The sequence below is a fragment of the Urocitellus parryii genome, chromosome 6, assembly GCF_045843805.1.
Source record: "Urocitellus parryii isolate mUroPar1 chromosome 6, mUroPar1.hap1, whole genome shotgun sequence".
Classification (NCBI taxonomy): Eukaryota; Metazoa; Chordata; class Mammalia; order Rodentia; family Sciuridae; genus Urocitellus; species Urocitellus parryii.
Genome location: NC_135536.1, coordinates 25,045,890 through 25,063,038, shown reverse-complemented (window position 1 = coordinate 25,063,038; position 17,149 = coordinate 25,045,890). Strand labels below are relative to the sequence as shown.

The following is a 17,149-nucleotide window of genomic DNA, read 5'->3' as shown; positions in this document are numbered from 1 at the left end:
AAAATATACTATAAAGGAAATAGGAAAGGAGGAACCAAGAATATAGTCACTTGTACAGTTTTTTTTTTTTTTTTTTTGTCTTTGTACCTCCATTGGTGTGTTCTTTCCCAATTCTAGTGAGAAATGTTATTAGGGGATATACAAGAGAATTTACTCTATAAAGGAATTTCTACCTTCCCCTTGGTTTTGTAAAGACAATCACTGTACAAACCAATAGACAATTCAAGCATCTGCCAACAGCTCCTAAGAAGCCCTTAGTGATAGGTATTCTGGTTCTGCATGTTGGATTCTTAACAGGTTGCACGGAAAGGTAACAAAATTGTGCAAGAACAAATTCACACTTGCCTTGCCTTATTTATTTGCCAGTCCAGTGGTCTAATTGCTGTTTCAGCCCAAGGCACCTTTCGGAATTGAGTGAATATGAAGCCCTGCCTCTGAGCTCCTCCCTCTATTCCCCCCCCACCACCGGGAATAAGCAGAATTTTTATAAACTTTTAGACTTATTCTCTATCTGAAGTTGTATACCCTTGCCTTGGACACATGGCTTTTGTCTTCCTCTAGGCTTCTTTGGCCAGGGAACAGTGACCAGAAAGATGTGGTCATCTGTGAGTTCACAACAGGAAAACCCATAACCCATAAGGTACAGGGGCCCATTTGGCTCCTGCTGAGTTCCTGCAATCAGAGGAAATGAGTCCCCAGGCTAGCCTGAGGACCAAAGGCCATCCTATCTATATCTGGCAAGGAGGGAAGCAATAGTCTCTGTGTTTTTGTGCCTCATTAGCGTCTAGGTGGGCCAGGCTAGGATGGGTAGCCAGGGTTATCTTTGCATCAGAACAGATGAAGTACCTCACTGCAGCCTGTGGCCAATTTGAAGGACAAAGGATGGATGATGAGTGCAGTTTCATTTCAGGCTCATTATCACTGAACTGGCTCTTACTCCTTCACTGGAGCACAGCAGGTGTTCTGCTCAAGGCCACTAGCTACCACCCATCCAGAGGGGTCAGCATTTTAATGGGCTCTTCCAAGTGTCTGACCTTTTCCAACCTGCTACTGGAGAATTTGGAGCCAAAGTCAGCCCCCTCCCCTGCTTCCCTGCTTAGGTTCCTACTGTCTGGGTGCCCCTTTCCTTGTTATTGACATTCATCTTTTGACAGGTTGAAGTTCCTGCAGCTCCAGAACCTCAGATATAGGGTACTAGGTACCTTTACTGGGGATTTGATCTCCTGGTAAAGCGAGGGTGTGTTGGAGTAGCAAAAGCAATAAAATAAGAATCAATATGACCCCAGGATGTGGAACTGGCTCTCCTGGTGGATTGGACAAACTATCCAGACTCCATGTGCCTCTGTTTCCTCACATTGGTTACAACAAACTGACCTCACAGAATATTGAAAGAATACCAAAAATGATTAAGAAAGCATTTAATAATATATGATAGGATTAAAAAGCTGTGAATGTCTGCAAATGGCCCTAGAGTGCTTTTATAGCCGGACCTGACATGTTCTCGTTTTGAGCCATTTTTGTCTAATGCTGTGTCCTTTTCCTTCAATGTTTGCCACTGGTCCTTGGTTTTCCTTGTTTGTACTTGATCTTAAGCATCCACACTTTGGATTCCCCCTGTGGTTTCTGGCTTGCCAGAATCTCTGCCTCTCCTTTCCTCAGGCTGTTTCTGTTAGGAATCTTTTGCTTCCATTTCTGCCCAGTGAAATGCAAACCTCACTCCAGAAATCATATCAACATTCAGGCTGAACAATCCCGGGAACATCCTAGAAAAGGGGTTCAAGTGTGTTTTTAAAGAATTACATAATCTTGGATTCTTCTCAGTAAAATTATGCAATGATTCTTCATAACCTTCAACATAAAATCCAAATTTCCTGATCTCAAACATTGTTTGGGTCCTTACAATACCAAGCCCCCAGGAATCAGCTGCCCACACTTTTTATATTACACAGTAAGAACATATTACACTGAATATTTTACTCTACTTTGAAACTTCTCAGAAAAATGCAGCTATCATTATATAAATCAGTAGTTGGCTGTTTATTGGGGGGAAGATTGGAGAAAAAAAATTTTGAGTAAATGTCTTAATGTTACATATATATCAGTACTTCAATTAGCAAGCCATTTGAAAAATCAGTACTTTACATATCTTATACATACTAATTTAAAAATCTCTGAATTATACATATCTAGATTACATCCACTGTTTATCAATTGGACACTTACAAATAATGGGTAAATGATTTGTTGTCATATGGAGTTGAGCTCTGTTTCTCATGCAGTGAGAATAGCGTTCTTATTTTTACATGCAATTGATTGTAAACTTTGGGGTGATCTAATTTGAAGGAAGCTAAGAATCCATTAGCTGTGTCAGTGCCTTCTGTCTCTCTTGCCAAGCCATAGATGTATGCTAAGCTTTTGTGCACTGTGTTACATAACCCCCTGCATTCATCTTCTCTAGCTATTTAGCCTGAATACATACAAGGTGACTGCATTGTATTTTCAACCTCCTTCTCAGTGTCAACACCATGTAAAAAAAAATAGATTTGGGGCACTATTACATTTTTTTTTTTCTAATGGAGGGTTTGGAGAATTGAATGGGTTTAGAAATGTGTACCTGTCATTATATGGTTTTCCCCTTTTGGTTATGTTGACTGTCAACTTAGTATGGTTTTCAAAGTGATAAGAAAGTGCCCGAGGCTCAGCTGCTTGAAGGAAATTGAGATAGGTTGGGATCTTCGGAGAAAAAGTATGTCAGATGTGTGTGTCCAAAAGAATAATTTCTTCAAGGTCTTTCTTCTTTCTCCCTTGTAGCCCTTTATTTATTTCCTGAGACTGGGTCCTGCCTTGCTGAGTCTCTCTTCCTAATACTCAGGAGGAAATTATCCCAGAAATTAAAAAGGAAATAAGTTTGCTCATCTAAAATGTGAATCAGAGAGGACTTTTCAGTTGTTTGAGGAAACTGAGGAAGGACAGCTCCTGGTAGGTAATGCCTGGTCATCTCTGGCCCAGGGAACAGATAAACTGAGAAAATGAATCATTGAATGGAGAGATTAAGAAGGCTGTGAACTGTTTTAGCTGTTTCTGTTAGATACTTGCAAAGGAAGGCACTTGGCTACATAAAATTTTCTTTGGTATATTTGCATGGATATTAGCATAAATATGCATGTAATTTGCATAGACAGTTTCCTTTCCTCATTGTTCTTTTTAATATCTTATTTATTTATTGTGATATCCTCCTCTGTGTTGATGTCATTTATTTTTTCCTATAATCTTCCATATAAAACAAGTTCTTTTATTTTAAACACAGAGGGAAAGGGAAATATTTCTTATGGTGAGGAAGTGTGATTTATACAGGAAGAGAGGCATTTATTTCTGGCTTCATTTATCCAAGCTCTCAGATACTTTGTAAGCCCACGGCTCTGTGGAATCATTCACACATAGCCTTGGAGAAGTAGAATGGGAGCAAGGGAATATCCAGAGTGATGGTGGAGGGACCCGTAACTGCTGTTTAGATAAGTCCAGAGATGCTTCAAGTCTGGAGTACCACAAACTGACTGGATCATCTCGGGCAACTCATTCCCAGTCATCAATTTCTTCCTTAATAAAATAAAAGCATTACATTAGACAATCCTTAAAATCCCTTGTAACACTAAAATTTATTATTTTGACATACCCCATGCTCTAATTATGTGAAAAATATTAAGCATCACATAGCACATTAAATAATTTCCTGGTGTCTTGCTGTTTTGTGTCAAGCCTTCCCTTTTCAAGAGGCTCGATGATTAATGTAAGCTTCTCTTCACAGGCACTCCTCTCCTTGCTCATTTACTTCAGTGGGCCCACAGGTGTAACTGAGATACATATAGAAGATGACCACCAGTATAACTTTTGTAGTATTAAGGATTCACACAGACTCTGTGCAAGTCCATGACTCTAGGAAAAGAGCTTAGCTGTGATAACTGCATTAATTTGTCATGTACTCTAGTTCAGCTCCAGGTCTGATGTCCCATTGCATTTTAGCAAAGCCATTTCTTAAGAAATGAGAGGAGAGATCACAATGATAGACAGGGTAGTAGAGGATAGATGGATCTATTTCAAATATGCAGATGGTGTTGAATTTCTACTTTATGATTGGGGGTGCTACTTTTGATAAAACACATCAGACATGAGTTAGGTGCTAAGTAGTACTTGTTCTTGAATACATGGAGAAGCTAGACTGCAGTTAGTTAGAGGTAAATAGGCCCCTTTGCTTATGCCAGTGTATGTGTGTGTATAAACAGAGTATGCAGTATGTACCACTGAGATCCTCTGGAACATGCAGAAGAAATTCATCTTCTTTTTTAACCCTCTGGAGTATGAAGTTGAGATCCATGTTTTAATGGTGTCATGATACCATGATTAATTTAACAATACGTAATGAGTGGTTGTATCTCCACATAAAGAGTGATTGCAGTTCTTACTTTGTGATGAAAAGTATTTGATGTAGGGCTGTGATGGTTGATAGGGATCTGAGCTGAGGGAACTTGGCTTTGGTTAATAGTACTGAAATGTAGTTCTGGCAGGGAAAATAGAATTCTTTCAACCTCACTTTGTAGAAGGAAATCTGCATATATAGACTTCTATTGTTGCCATTTTTTTTTCCATTAACAAGGTGCTTCTCGATAACTTTTGACCAACCTTAGTACGAAGTAGTGAACCTAAGTGAGATTAACCATCAAGAAGGGAAATTGTACTTCCTGTTCTGTATAACAAAATTATAAGTCAAGTAAACAAATGATTAATCATATCCCTATTCTCTTACTTTGTCAAATTTACTTTTGTAACTCCCTGGAAGACCAGGTTCCAGAAATGGGAACTTTTGGAATCTTCAGAGTTTTGCTTATAAGAAATAGCATTGCACAGAGAATCAGTCTCTTCTTGCTCCTCAGTCAGTTGGCCACCCACCTTCTCTTTCCACCTTTAGCTCTGTCCTTTATCACAAGGGGTCTAGTCAAAATGCATGTGGATAACCCAGCCCACATGATCAAACTCCATCCACACTCTTGCAAATAGTCTCCCACATCTCCCCTTATAAACCTTGAGGTATTGATGTTGGTACCCTGGTATGCCTACAGAAAGATGAAGCCAGAGAAGAGGCCTATATAAATAGGCTTGGGGATTTGGAGGCTGAGAATTACAGGATCTCAGTGTCTGAAATGTGATCTCAAAAGAGAGTATAGGTTCCCCTGAAATGCCATCTATGAACCCCTAATTTTGGAGGAGGGTTGTGGCCATGGAAATGTCCAGCCAGGGCCATCTAAAAGGAGATCCCCGAACAAGCAGAAATTCCTTTTGCTTGAGTTTAAGAGTGTTATCACTGTCTTGCTAAAGAATATTAACAATTTCATTCTCTTCCCCTTTCCTCAACTGCCTGGTCCCCTTCTCATGTTCAACCTCCTATATAATATCTCAGCCACAACTCACGGGGCTCAGGATTTTACCATAGAAACCAAAGTTAGCTGGGTTTATTGATAGATGGAAGCCAGGGCCAAATCTTTCAGGGTAATTGATTTTTAGTTATTGGTCAATAAAAAGTACCTAGAGCTAGAGAGTCCTTTGTCAGCACAGTTAATTATCTATTCTAAACCAGCTCCTCTACAAGCATTTAAAAGCCATCACTGAAGCAAAAGCAATGTAAGCCTCACTTGACTACTTTGCATGAAATTTCTCTTTAGGTGTTTCTTTGAGAAGATTGGAAGAGAAGGGAGCAAGCTCCCTTGCACCATCTCATCTTGCCTGTCTTCTACCCTTGTTTTGACACACAGTTTCTCCCCCACCAGCTGCTCTACTAGGTTTGCTGATATTCATGTAGAAGCCAGGGTGGTTGCTGAGTTGGTATCAGTGCAAGGACAGGGGTTAGTGTTCTTGGGCTGTGTTCTCCTTGGTGGTTGCATAGATCCGACACTTGTCCGTCAAGGATTGACTGCTTTCTGCTTTTTGTTTCTGACAGCTCGAGAGGAGAATGTGGCCACTTTCCGAGGCTCAGAATACCTGTGCTATGACCTGTCTCAGAACCCGATCCAGAGCAGCAGTGACGAAATCACCCTCTCCTTCAAGACCTGGCAGCGCAACGGGCTCATCCTGCACACGGGCAAGTCGGCTGACTATGTCAACCTGGCTCTGAAGGATGGTGCGGTCTCCTTGGTCATTAACCTGGGGTCCGGGGCCTTTGAGGCCATTGTGGAGCCAGTGAATGGGAAGTTCAACGACAACGCCTGGCATGATGTCAAAGTGACACGCAACCTCCGGCAGGTAATGGCTGAGGGGAGAGAGTGCCCGGGAGGCCCATCTTAGGTAGAACGCTGGTGAAGCAGGTGACTGGGGAGGTGCAGAGGGGTAGAGATGTGGGTTTGGATATATTAAAAACTAACTTTTTTCCAGTCTTTGCAATTCCACGAGGAAAACGATTACAATGTGTTTCTCCCGAGTCTTCAATTCTCCATTTGTTCTTGTTATTTAAAAAAAAATCAGTTGTACAGATAATAAAAATGATAAGTACTTTCATCCTTTTAATTCTGCTTTCCTTTTTATCATTTTCTTAATTACATTTGAATCTTATCATGCTATTGTTAAATTCAATTAGGGATAGCATTTTGTTTCTGCAGCTTGATGGATTTTCCTCATTCTTTGAATATGTTTTTCTTTTTAATTAAGTTAGCCATTGCCATGATGCCATCATTTTAATTTCCTCCAGGAAAAAAAAAAAATTTTTTTTTCTCCCTCCTCCTTTTAATTTATCATCCCTACCCCCCCACCCCCCAGTTGTGACATTAATCTCTGGCTTTCAAATTAACTAGCTGGGATCTTTCTGAATTCCTGTTTCTCTGTTCCTTGATGCAATGTGGTGGTCCTACCTTTATTTGCCCTGTATCTACCTCCAAGACTCTTCAGTTGGAAGGACTGGGAAGTGGAAAGATCCAAATAAAAATGCCAACCCTGGAGCAGCCTTCCTGACCCTGTCCGTGCTTTGAGAACTCCCATGGCTTGCCGATTCTAAGCAGGCCACTCCGTCAGGTGACGACACTTTCAGAAAGCCTGAGTCAAGTGAAGATGTTTTCAATGTCCTAACTGCTACTACTAATAACATTACCTTATCAGCAAACATCCATAAAAGACAAGCATTTCCTGTAAGAGTCAAGGTCTGTGCTGAGATCGCCTTTTCCTTGTTCCTCTTTTCACTTCCTTTTTTTTTTTCTACTTGTGAATCTGTCAAACAAAACCCAGTTGGTCAGCATTCATCCTTTATTAATCAGAAAACATTATGTGCAAATTTCCAGAAAGTGCTTATCAAATTTTTCTCCAGCATTATGATTGATTTAATGCCTTCACATGTAAACATGAAAGCAAAAGACATGACAGGTGTTTGCATATGTTTTCTGTCTGATAAAAGCGTGACTCCTAAGTAATGCTAAACAAATGGTGGAGGCTGGCACACATTGGAAAAGCCCAATTGTCAAAGTACTCTCCATTTCCACGTTTAGGTGTGTCAAGGAAGCCACCTGGTTGGGAGATTCCATTCTATCTGTGGTGAAGGTGCTAATTAATGCAAGGCTGGGAATCCCCAACCCTTTCAACATATGTGAATTTGACTCTTTGGAGTCATTCTCCTGTGTTTTCCTTCCAAGGCCAAAGAACCTATTGTTGATGTTTTCCTCCATGACTCTCTCCATAGTTACCTAGAAGAGAACTTCTCAACTGTCAAGAGAACATAAGTCAAATTTCTATTTGCTGACATAGAAGGACTTAATATGTCTGAGCTGTAGAGAATAGACCAAAAATGAAATATGACCTTTTGCCAGTTTTGATTGGCAGGTACAGAATAACACCCTTTAGTCATTAGTGGAGGGGAAACTTTTGATATACTGGGAACGGTATCAGGTCACAGTTCTCGCCAAGTCATTTGTCTCTCTCCACACACTTCCCAGCTATTCTAGAATAATTCCAGTCTGCCTGAGAAAGGCTCAGTTTTGTTTCTGCTAAAAATCACGGTTCTAAATAGCATCAGTCCCCAATTAAATCCTTTAAACTAGAGGGGATAAATCAGAGTTTAATTCAAATATTGGTTGTGATGTCTTAGAGCAATCTGAGGAAACCACCCTGGAAGGTTTGTGCTCTGCTCCAACATCTAAGACTCATCTCCTCTCTGTGCCCTTGGACAAGCCACTTAACCTCCCTGCAGCACAGTTTCCATTTGTAAAATGCTGATTGCAATGCTCCCCAGCCATGTGTGGTGGCTAAATATGCAAAGCACCTTATGTTCCAGAAGGATTATGAGCTCATCCATGGGCTGGGTGCTAGACTCGTGGTGACGTGTGGATGATTTACAGGCTGAGCATTCTGTCCCAGAGGTGACTGCTTCTCTCTGGTGCCAAGAATATAGTTAATAGAGCTCTTCGTTCTGGACAAGGTCTAAGAGGTCCTGGGGTTCTGGGGTAATTCTTGACAGAGAGACTAGTACTCTTATGTGAAAAAATACCCCTAAAATTGGACCTCATTGAAATCCTGATTGTGTTTTGCATCCAAATACAGTTTGTGGAAAGAAAGGAAAATCTCTGAAAAACAGAGTTGATCTTGCAAATAAAATCCTTCCAGGGCTGAGTAATATAAAATTATTATTTTTCCCATTAAAAATATTTATAACATCTTTTTTGAGTTCTTTAGGACAAAATTGAGTGGGAAGTCCCAGTCTATTTTGAATAGATTGTAAATAGCTTCATAAATATTTGATAACAAGCTTATGGCAGCCTCATGCACTTTTAGAGGTGAGAGCAAATGGCTTCTGAGGCAAAAATTTATATGAGGAAAATTTACATGGAGTTTTTTTAAGTATTCATTACCAAACAGGGAAGAATCTTCTCATTTCTTCCTTTGTGGACATCAATTCATGGTTCTGCCATTCAGGCGACTCAGAGCCAAACCAGGTACTTCACTGGGGCTTCCTATAGAAAAAAGGAATGTGGAATGTTCCTAATTGTTCTCTAAATTGAAACTGGAACTAGAGACTGAGCTACTGCGACATTCATGTGCACATAGAAGAGGGTTTACCCTCTAACTTGCCTGAGTCCAAGGTCACACCCATCCCATTAATCATTTTACCTCTGGGGGCCACTTTTGTTAAACCTCGAATACAGAATCAGGGTTACAGTCTGCCATCCTTCTAACCTCTGAGCTCAGGGTGTTCTGGCAACTCAGCAATTGAAATGAGCAAAAAGAGTCTAATTGTGGGTTCTCTAACCATGTTGAACCTGCCATACTCCCTACTCTCCATGCAAGAAACTGCTTAACAACTGAAAAGCTGTATTCAGGGGGAATGAGGGATAGTGATTCCAACAGGATAGCATCCTGCAAAGTAAACAAGATGATGCCCTCATTGGATAATAATCAAGACTAACATTTCTGATGCATTCTAATGACAGTTATCTGAAACTGAGAGTAAAGGAAAAAGGAGAACATTCCCCTCTGGCTGCTAAAATCCAAAAAAATCAAGGGGGCCATGGATCTTTAAGTTACCTAGAGAATCTAGAGTATGCCTTGCCAAGGAGCTTTCTCTGCTAGGTTTGGTCTGTGAATGTGTAAATTATTGCAGGAGAATGTCATCCGGTAGTCCATCCACGTAATCAGATTCATGTGAAAAAGCAAAAACCAAACACCAACATATTGGTATTCAGTTCTTTCTCTCTGTTTATCTACATATGGAATGATAAGCTTTTTGGGTAAACTTTGATTCTTCAGACCAGGTGTGTGTGTATGAAGAATCAAAGTTTACCCAGATTCTTCATACACACACTAGAGGGTGGGCAGGGACCATAGGTGGTATTTCAGAAGAGCCGTTGGGACGTAAGTATGAAGCGAACTCTAACAGGGGTGGGGTGGGCCAAGTGGTATCTGGGCAGTTGCTATGGCTGGTGGACCATAGCTCCCTTCCTGGCTGTGACCGGGTGGCAAGGTTTTCCATAGAGTCCTGGTCTCATTGTCTCCCCCACTCTCTCTTTCTGTGTTGGGTGCCTTTTTTTTGAAAAACTAACACAAGATCATTCATGCAATGTGTCATTTACTAACCGACTAATGTACTAACACCCTAACGACTCATCTTTGTTTTTAGTTTTTTTAATTAACAATCGTTCTGTTCACAATTTTTAATTTCCTTTCTTCCCCCTTCTCCGCAAAGCACTCAGGCATCGGACACGCTATGGTAAACAAACTACATTGTCTGGTAGATATCATTCTTATTGTCTCTTTTTTTGGGTTTGCCGTGTGTTGCCCCCCTTTTCCTCCCCAAACCCCTCTTTTATCCTCTTTAGACTTATTTTTTCTTTTTTTTTTAATTTTTTTTTGTTAAATTAAATGCAAGCCTTTCTTTTTCTTAAAAAAAATAATAATAATGGAAGGGGACGCCCCTGTCCTGGAAATGCTATTTGATGGAATTTGGTGGGGACTGTTTTTCCCTTCCTCCACTTTTTAGGGATTTTTTTTTCCCCTAGAAGTATTTTTTATTTTATTTTTTTTGGTAAAGAATTTCTCCATTCAGTTAATTTTTTTATTTTGTTTTCTTATTTTGCAACTTCCAAGTTATGGACGAGGGTCAACTGAGATTTCTAGTGAGAACTTTTCTGCTCTCCGTGTCTTCCTCTCCCTCTCTTCCTCCTTCCTTTTTTTCTCCTGCCCACTCCTCAATCCCTTCTCTCTTGCCCTTTTGGGTGGCCATGGCCACCACAGGTGATCTGGGGAGGAAAGTACTCTGCCTCCTAGACTCTTCCTTTCCCTTCTCTTACCTGTTCCCCACTGTGGCCAAAGGGAGCTCTGCCAGTTGTGTTCTCCATACAAACTCTGCATGGCATGGTCCTGTCTCGTGGAATCCCATCGGCATCAGAATTTGTTTCTCATTTGCCTCCTCATTACTAACAACCTACCGACCATCAGCCTCATGCCACTTTCTTCTCTTTTCTTCCCTCCCTATTTTCATTCTCTCATTCTTCATATATTTTGGGGTTGGGTTTGGACTTTTTCTTTTCTTTTTTTCTTCCTTTTCTTTCTTCCTTTCTTTCTTTTTTTTTAAGTGAGGGAGGTGTGGCAGGCAGGGGAAAGATGATTTCCCTTTAGTTTTCAGTGTTTTCTCCCCCACCCCCACTTCATCTTTTTGTTGTTTGTTCAGTGCATGCAAGTGTGAAGTGGATTTTAATTCCTTCATTTCTCTCCACCCCTTCCCACATCCCTACTTTTGTTTTTCTGCCTTCTCTCTTGGCTCCAGATAATTCCCGCATGGGTGTGGCAGCGTATGGTGTGTCCACGCTTTGGGTGCCATCTTTCTCCGCCCTCTGCTCCTTTCGTGGATGTTGGGTGTGTGGGTGCTATATTTTCCCCATGGGCATTATTATTTTGGTTATCATGCCTCACCATTCCTTTCTTTTTGTTAGAGTTGGCATTTTGGTTTGGGTCATTTCTTCTGTTGGTGGTGGTGATGGCAGAGGAGGGAGGGCAGGGGTTGGGTACTCCATGGCATGCATCATCCCTGACACATCAAAATAGAGACCCTCTTTTTTTTCCCCTTTCTGAATGCATGTTTGTCAGTGTGGTGTGAGCCAAAAAAGAAACAAATAAAAAAGAAAAGAAAAAAGGAAAAAAAAAAACATCCACAACCAAAGACCAACCCCTAACAAACGTCATTGTCTAATGTCTCCTTTGCTGTTTTCCATTAACATCATAAATAACAATCATCTAAAAAAAATAACGATCATTAGTAATGAAACTGAGACAAGTGATATCGTCTAAGGATGGTTCCATTTTCTAGCCTGAATAAAGTGTGCAATGGGTAGAACAAGGTGTTCCGCTTGGCAATTGTAGCCAATCTCCCATGGGTCTGCAGGGAAATACTGTAGGCTTGGGATACAGGGAGGCAGACCAGAAAATGGAACTTAGCTGCACATACCAAAATCAAACCAAATTAGAACAAATATCTCACTAAAATCTTAATAAAAGTGATGCCACAAATAGGGGAAGCCATTAGGTTTTGATAGGACTCTACGGTCATTGCTGGGATTTTTTTTGTCCCTATGTCCTACCACCAGGTGACAATCTCTGTGGATGGCATTCTTACCACGACGGGCTATACGCAGGAAGACTACACTATGCTGGGCTCGGATGATTTCTTCTATGTGGGAGGAAGCCCAAGTACCGCTGACTTGCCGGGCTCACCTGTGAGCAACAACTTCATGGGCTGCCTTAAGGAGGTAAAATTCACACAACTCTATTTATAATGTGCTGTGCAACTGTTTAAGAATGAATGAGATTGCTAGATCAATGACTGCACCTCTCATCTATGAGATGAGAGGTTGAGGCAGAAAAGACATTGGACTGGGAAGCAGGGGTCCTGCCTTTTCATCCTGGCTTAAACTGCTTGGATGACTTTGGGTTTGCCACTTGAATACTCTGTGGCTCTGTTTCCTCATCTAACTAGCAGAGAATCTTATCCCATAAGTGGTTGTGCTTTATACATTAAATGCAGTAACACAGATGAAAGGTCTGTGAAATCACAAGGAACTAGACATATGTGAAGTTTGATTTTGTGCTTTCCACTTGGCAGGTAGAGATTCTTTAGCTAAAAGTGGTTCAATTTGTGTGGCTGTGTGCTTTGCCCAAAATATAACATATGCATTATTTTACCTTCGCCAAGTCTGGCATTCCCAAGCATCTCATTATTTGAGATGAAGGAAAATTCTCAGAATGTAACATTAAGGCTCAAAAAAATGGCTTTTCTGTCTTTTCTTTTTCTTTCCTGAAAGCTTGTAGCAATAGCTGTGAGAAAGCAGTGAGGCTTTGCCATTACTCATTTATTACCATTGTAGCTGATGTGTTGAGACCTCTGTCTGAGAGCAAAGGAGCTTCAGTCAAGTGTAAGTTCAATCTCTAAGGTCAATTGTGGAGGCAAAAGGAATCAGACTTGATTTGGTAGAGTTCTTTCAGAAGACTGTGTCATCAGAGCAGTACACTGTACATTTTGTTTAATCTAAGCTAAGCCTGATGGCCTAAGATATCTATACCATTTCCCCAGGGAAATTCCTTGAAAAGCTAACAGTGTTCCTTCTTATAGATAAAGATCCCTTGTGACATCTTATGAGCTTCCTCTCAGGGCATATGGTTTATTCTTATTATGGGTATTTGAAGTTTGTCAAATAGCAGATATATATGAGGTGACACTGTACATGGGCTCATTCCTGCTACTGAACTGTGAGCCAGGTCAGGACAGGAATTATGTCTGGTTTGTTTGGCACACAGGAGGTACACACTCAGGAATTACTGGATGGCCTAATTTATCAAATAAGCACTGATGTGCTTATTTAATGTGCTGTAACAAAACTGGATGGTTCCTCACAAGCCTTGGTCTCCATGGTGGAAAACGTTATCATCTAGGAAGAGAGATGAGATCAGTAAGTAAATAATTACAGCGTAAGACACCATGTGTTCGGTGCCACAGACTAAATGCTCTGATTGAGTGGAGGAAACAGATAAATTTTAGGTGGGAGTCAGTTTTAGAGAGGAAGTGACATTTGAGCTGGGCCTTGTTGCAATAAACCATGTGTGATTTGAGAGGAAGGGGTGGAAAGGAGAGAATGACAAAGGAGGGAGAAATCCAATTATAGCTTTGTATTGTTCTCCATCTGAAGGACGAATTAAGAGGAGAATCCGAAGAAGACTGCTTTCCTTTCTCAGCTTCTGCTGGCTTCAGGGACTCCACTGTCATTTCTGAAAAAATTATGGTAGGCATAGAGCGCATCTTCCCTGGGATTTACTCCTATTTCAATAGAATAAAGGTATAAACTACTCAATGTCTAACAAACCCTGAAAGGTTCTTAAACACACTACCTTGGAATTGCACTTTCACCAGAAAAAAAAAATGGTTGCTACATTCCCATTTCAGATCACGGAGCTCAGAGTGACTGAAGCATGGGGGCCACGTGATGCTCGTTCACGGGATAGTGCAGCAGCACTGAGCTGGGCATTTTCCTGGAGGGGATTTTGGATAACTTGGAAGGCTGAATTCCTCACTATACAGTAACATTGAATCATCCCTCTATTTTATGTTTTGAAGTAAACGATCCATGTCCCAATCCCAAATCTTTTATCAATTCATCAGGAAGGATGCCCCTGAACATTTTGAAACAAGACTCAGAAAAACACAAGATGTGTCTGATAGCTTTATTCCTGTGCAACCTAGAGGAAATAAAATCTGCTTGCGCGCGCGCGCGCGCGCGCGCGCACACACACACACACACACACACACACACACACACACAGCTCAGGCTGAGAGCAGGAAGCTACAAAATTCTATCAGAGGGGCTGGAGTTGCGGCTCCGTGGTTGAGCGCTTGCCTAGCATGTGGGAGGCACTAGGTTCGATTCTCAGCACGGCATATAAATAAATAAAATAAAGATCCACCAACAACTAAAAATCATTTTTAAAAAGTGTATCAGAAGTGTCATCTAATATCTCAAAAGTTAAAGCCTTTTCTGAAAATCAGTGTCCATAATAGAAATCGACCTTAATTAGTAATTTGAAAAATTCCCACCTTTTAGCTAACAGCACACATCTGCATTTGAACTCAATGCAAGTTAGAAAAAAGGAGTATTCAAAATATTGAGGGAAACACAGGCAAAAAATGAGAACTTCAAGTCCCGCGGATCTCTGCTTTACATTAGCAGCATGGCTGTCTTGGTGAGGGATGGGGGACCGGGTGGGGGGGGAATCTTCTTTTACCTGAGTGCTTGAGCATTACTTGAAGCCAAATGAAGTGCTGGCATATTATTTTTTTTCCATTTTATCATTACAATTCATTTGTCTGAGCAAGTCTGGAAAATTCTCTTATTCTTAGTATTTATCTTTGACAAATTGACAGATAGAGCTTCCAGTTGTGTTGGGATTTAGCTCCTGGATCAAACCCAATTTCCCACCTGGACTGTTTAACTCAGGACAGCCTCTCCTTTCATTGTACAACGCTGTCTCCCTTTCCATACCTCTCTTTCTGCCATTTTCTAGCCTCTCTTGCTGTGTGTCTGTACATTGCCCTGCGATGAACTGAGTGCTTTTAAGTGTCATGTCCATCAAGTTGGGGACATAGTGAAAGAACAATGGGATTTCTGTTTTATTTGTCTGTAGTGTGAATAGGTTTTATCTTTGGAACTGTAGCTACTTTACTCCGAAATGGAACTAAAATAACCATGGATTCGACCCATGTTCGCACATATTAACTACAACAGTGTCCAAGTTGTCATCAAACTATTGTGGTTCTCTGCACACCCTCACTACAAATACAGGATTCATGTCCCCTAGAATACCACAAAGTCAGCATCTGGTTCCCCTTCATGTTTTCCTGTTTTATTTTAACTGTCTTATTTTTGTTCTTGTTGTGTCCTTAGTTCCCAAAATGGTTCCTGGTACTTAGCGGGCTTCAATAAATATTTGCTGAGTGAAATAACATGTTTATAAATTAATAAATTTTTTTATTAGATAAATCCTCTTAGGCCCCACTGACCACTTAACTCTCCTGAGATGACTGAAGAACATCTTGTCGTGCCAATAGTTGAATTTTTCAAGACCCCCCACCTCAGCTGTCTAATATGAGGGAAATATTACATATGGGCCTCAGCAAGGCTAAGAGAAATAGGTTGGAATCTTCTCTAGAAAGAACTGGATAGAAAAACCTTTGAGGGAGGCATCATAGTACAATGAAAAGAATATTTGGTTTAAAACCAAAGACTTGCGTAGAAATAGCAGTTTTATCACAGGCTTTGTGTCCCGAGATAAGCCATTGATCTGTTATGTCTGTTTCTTAGCCTTTAATGTAGAGACCATCAGACCTCTGTTGCATGTTTCATAAGAACAAGGGAAATGACGTGCATAAGCCAAACAGCATTTATGATAATAGTTAACTTGCTATGGTCATTACTAATGTTTATCTAATGTATCCTATAAACAGTTTATGAATACAAGAGCCTGCATATCTCTATATTTCCCATGTGAAAAGTCACTCTCAGGAAAAAAAAAAATTCTAAGATTTGCCCAACTTCTCTTATATTTGCTAAAGTAAGGATCACCATCCACTCAGCCTCAGTCATTCCTTTGTTTATTGCCTTTGTTGTTCATGTGACACTGTCAACGTGACTTTTTTAAAATGTGAACCCATGAGGATAAAGTCTAATCTAATTCAGTATTTCCCCAGCACCTGGAACAGTCATTGGCATTAAAATATTGCACTCAATAAGAAAGTCTGGAATAAATAATTGACTGAATGAGCTAATCTCTTGGAGCTCTAAAATCTGGTGGCATTTAGATCAACAGTGCTTTAGATAAGATTGTTATGACAAAGTGTCATAGATTGGTTAGATTAGAAAACACCAATGTATTTCCCGTAGTTATGGGGGCTGCAAGTTTGAGATCAGGGTGCAGCACGGAAAGGACCTAGTGAGGACTTCCTCCTGTTTGTAGCTGCTACCTTCCCATTAGAGGGCTCTCAGGGTTCTCTTTTATGAGGGCACTAATCCTATCATGAGGGCTTCACCCCCATGACCTAGTGCTTTCCCAAAAGGCTCAACTACAAGTATCATCATCTTGCTGTTAGGATTTAAACACATGAACTTTGGGGAGACCCAGATATTTAATCCATGGAAATAGATAAATACTGAAATCAGACAACTTTCAAGGACTGTGCCAAGACACAAAGATAATGAGTCAAGTATAGTTCCTGCTTTAGAAGACCTTGTGCTTAGTAGAGGGAGACAGATATAAGCAGGTAATGTCAAGAAAGGACAATTAATGCACCAAATGAGACATTCCTACTTGCTTTGGGCTGCTGCACAGAACCTGGGTTCAGGGAAGAGACAATGCTCACAGTGAGACATGAAGGTGAATGGGAGGAACAGGAAGAACAGAGGAGCAGTGCAGCATGAGCAAGGGTGAGGAGGTAGGCCATGTCATGGTGTCTGGGTGAAGAAACTACAGAGTTTCTAGCTTCAGAGCATAAAATTTAAGATCTGGAGTTTTGGAGATGGCTCTGAAAATTTAGGTAGGGTCAGGTTAGAGAGAGCTTTCTTTATTCCATGCCACCTCATTTGACTTG

General features: G+C 40.7%; 1 protein-coding gene across 11 annotated transcripts in view; it reads left to right on the top strand.

Moving 5' to 3' along the window:
* The window catches only part of Nrxn3 (neurexin 3), a 1,484,695-nt gene that overhangs the window by 373,030 nt on the left and 1,094,516 nt on the right, over positions 1–17,149 (top strand). For 9 of the 11 annotated variants that reach the window (XM_077800321.1, XM_077800320.1, XM_077800323.1 and 6 more), the window contains 2 exons: positions 5,990–6,291; positions 12,105–12,266. In XM_077800321.1, the coding sequence (XP_077656447.1) occupies positions 5,990–6,291; positions 12,105–12,266 (464 nt within the window). Of the gene's footprint in view, positions 1–5,989; positions 6,292–12,104; positions 12,267–17,149 lie in introns of those variants that run through there. The other 2 variants (XM_077800326.1, XM_026401088.2) reach the window with 1 other exon arrangement.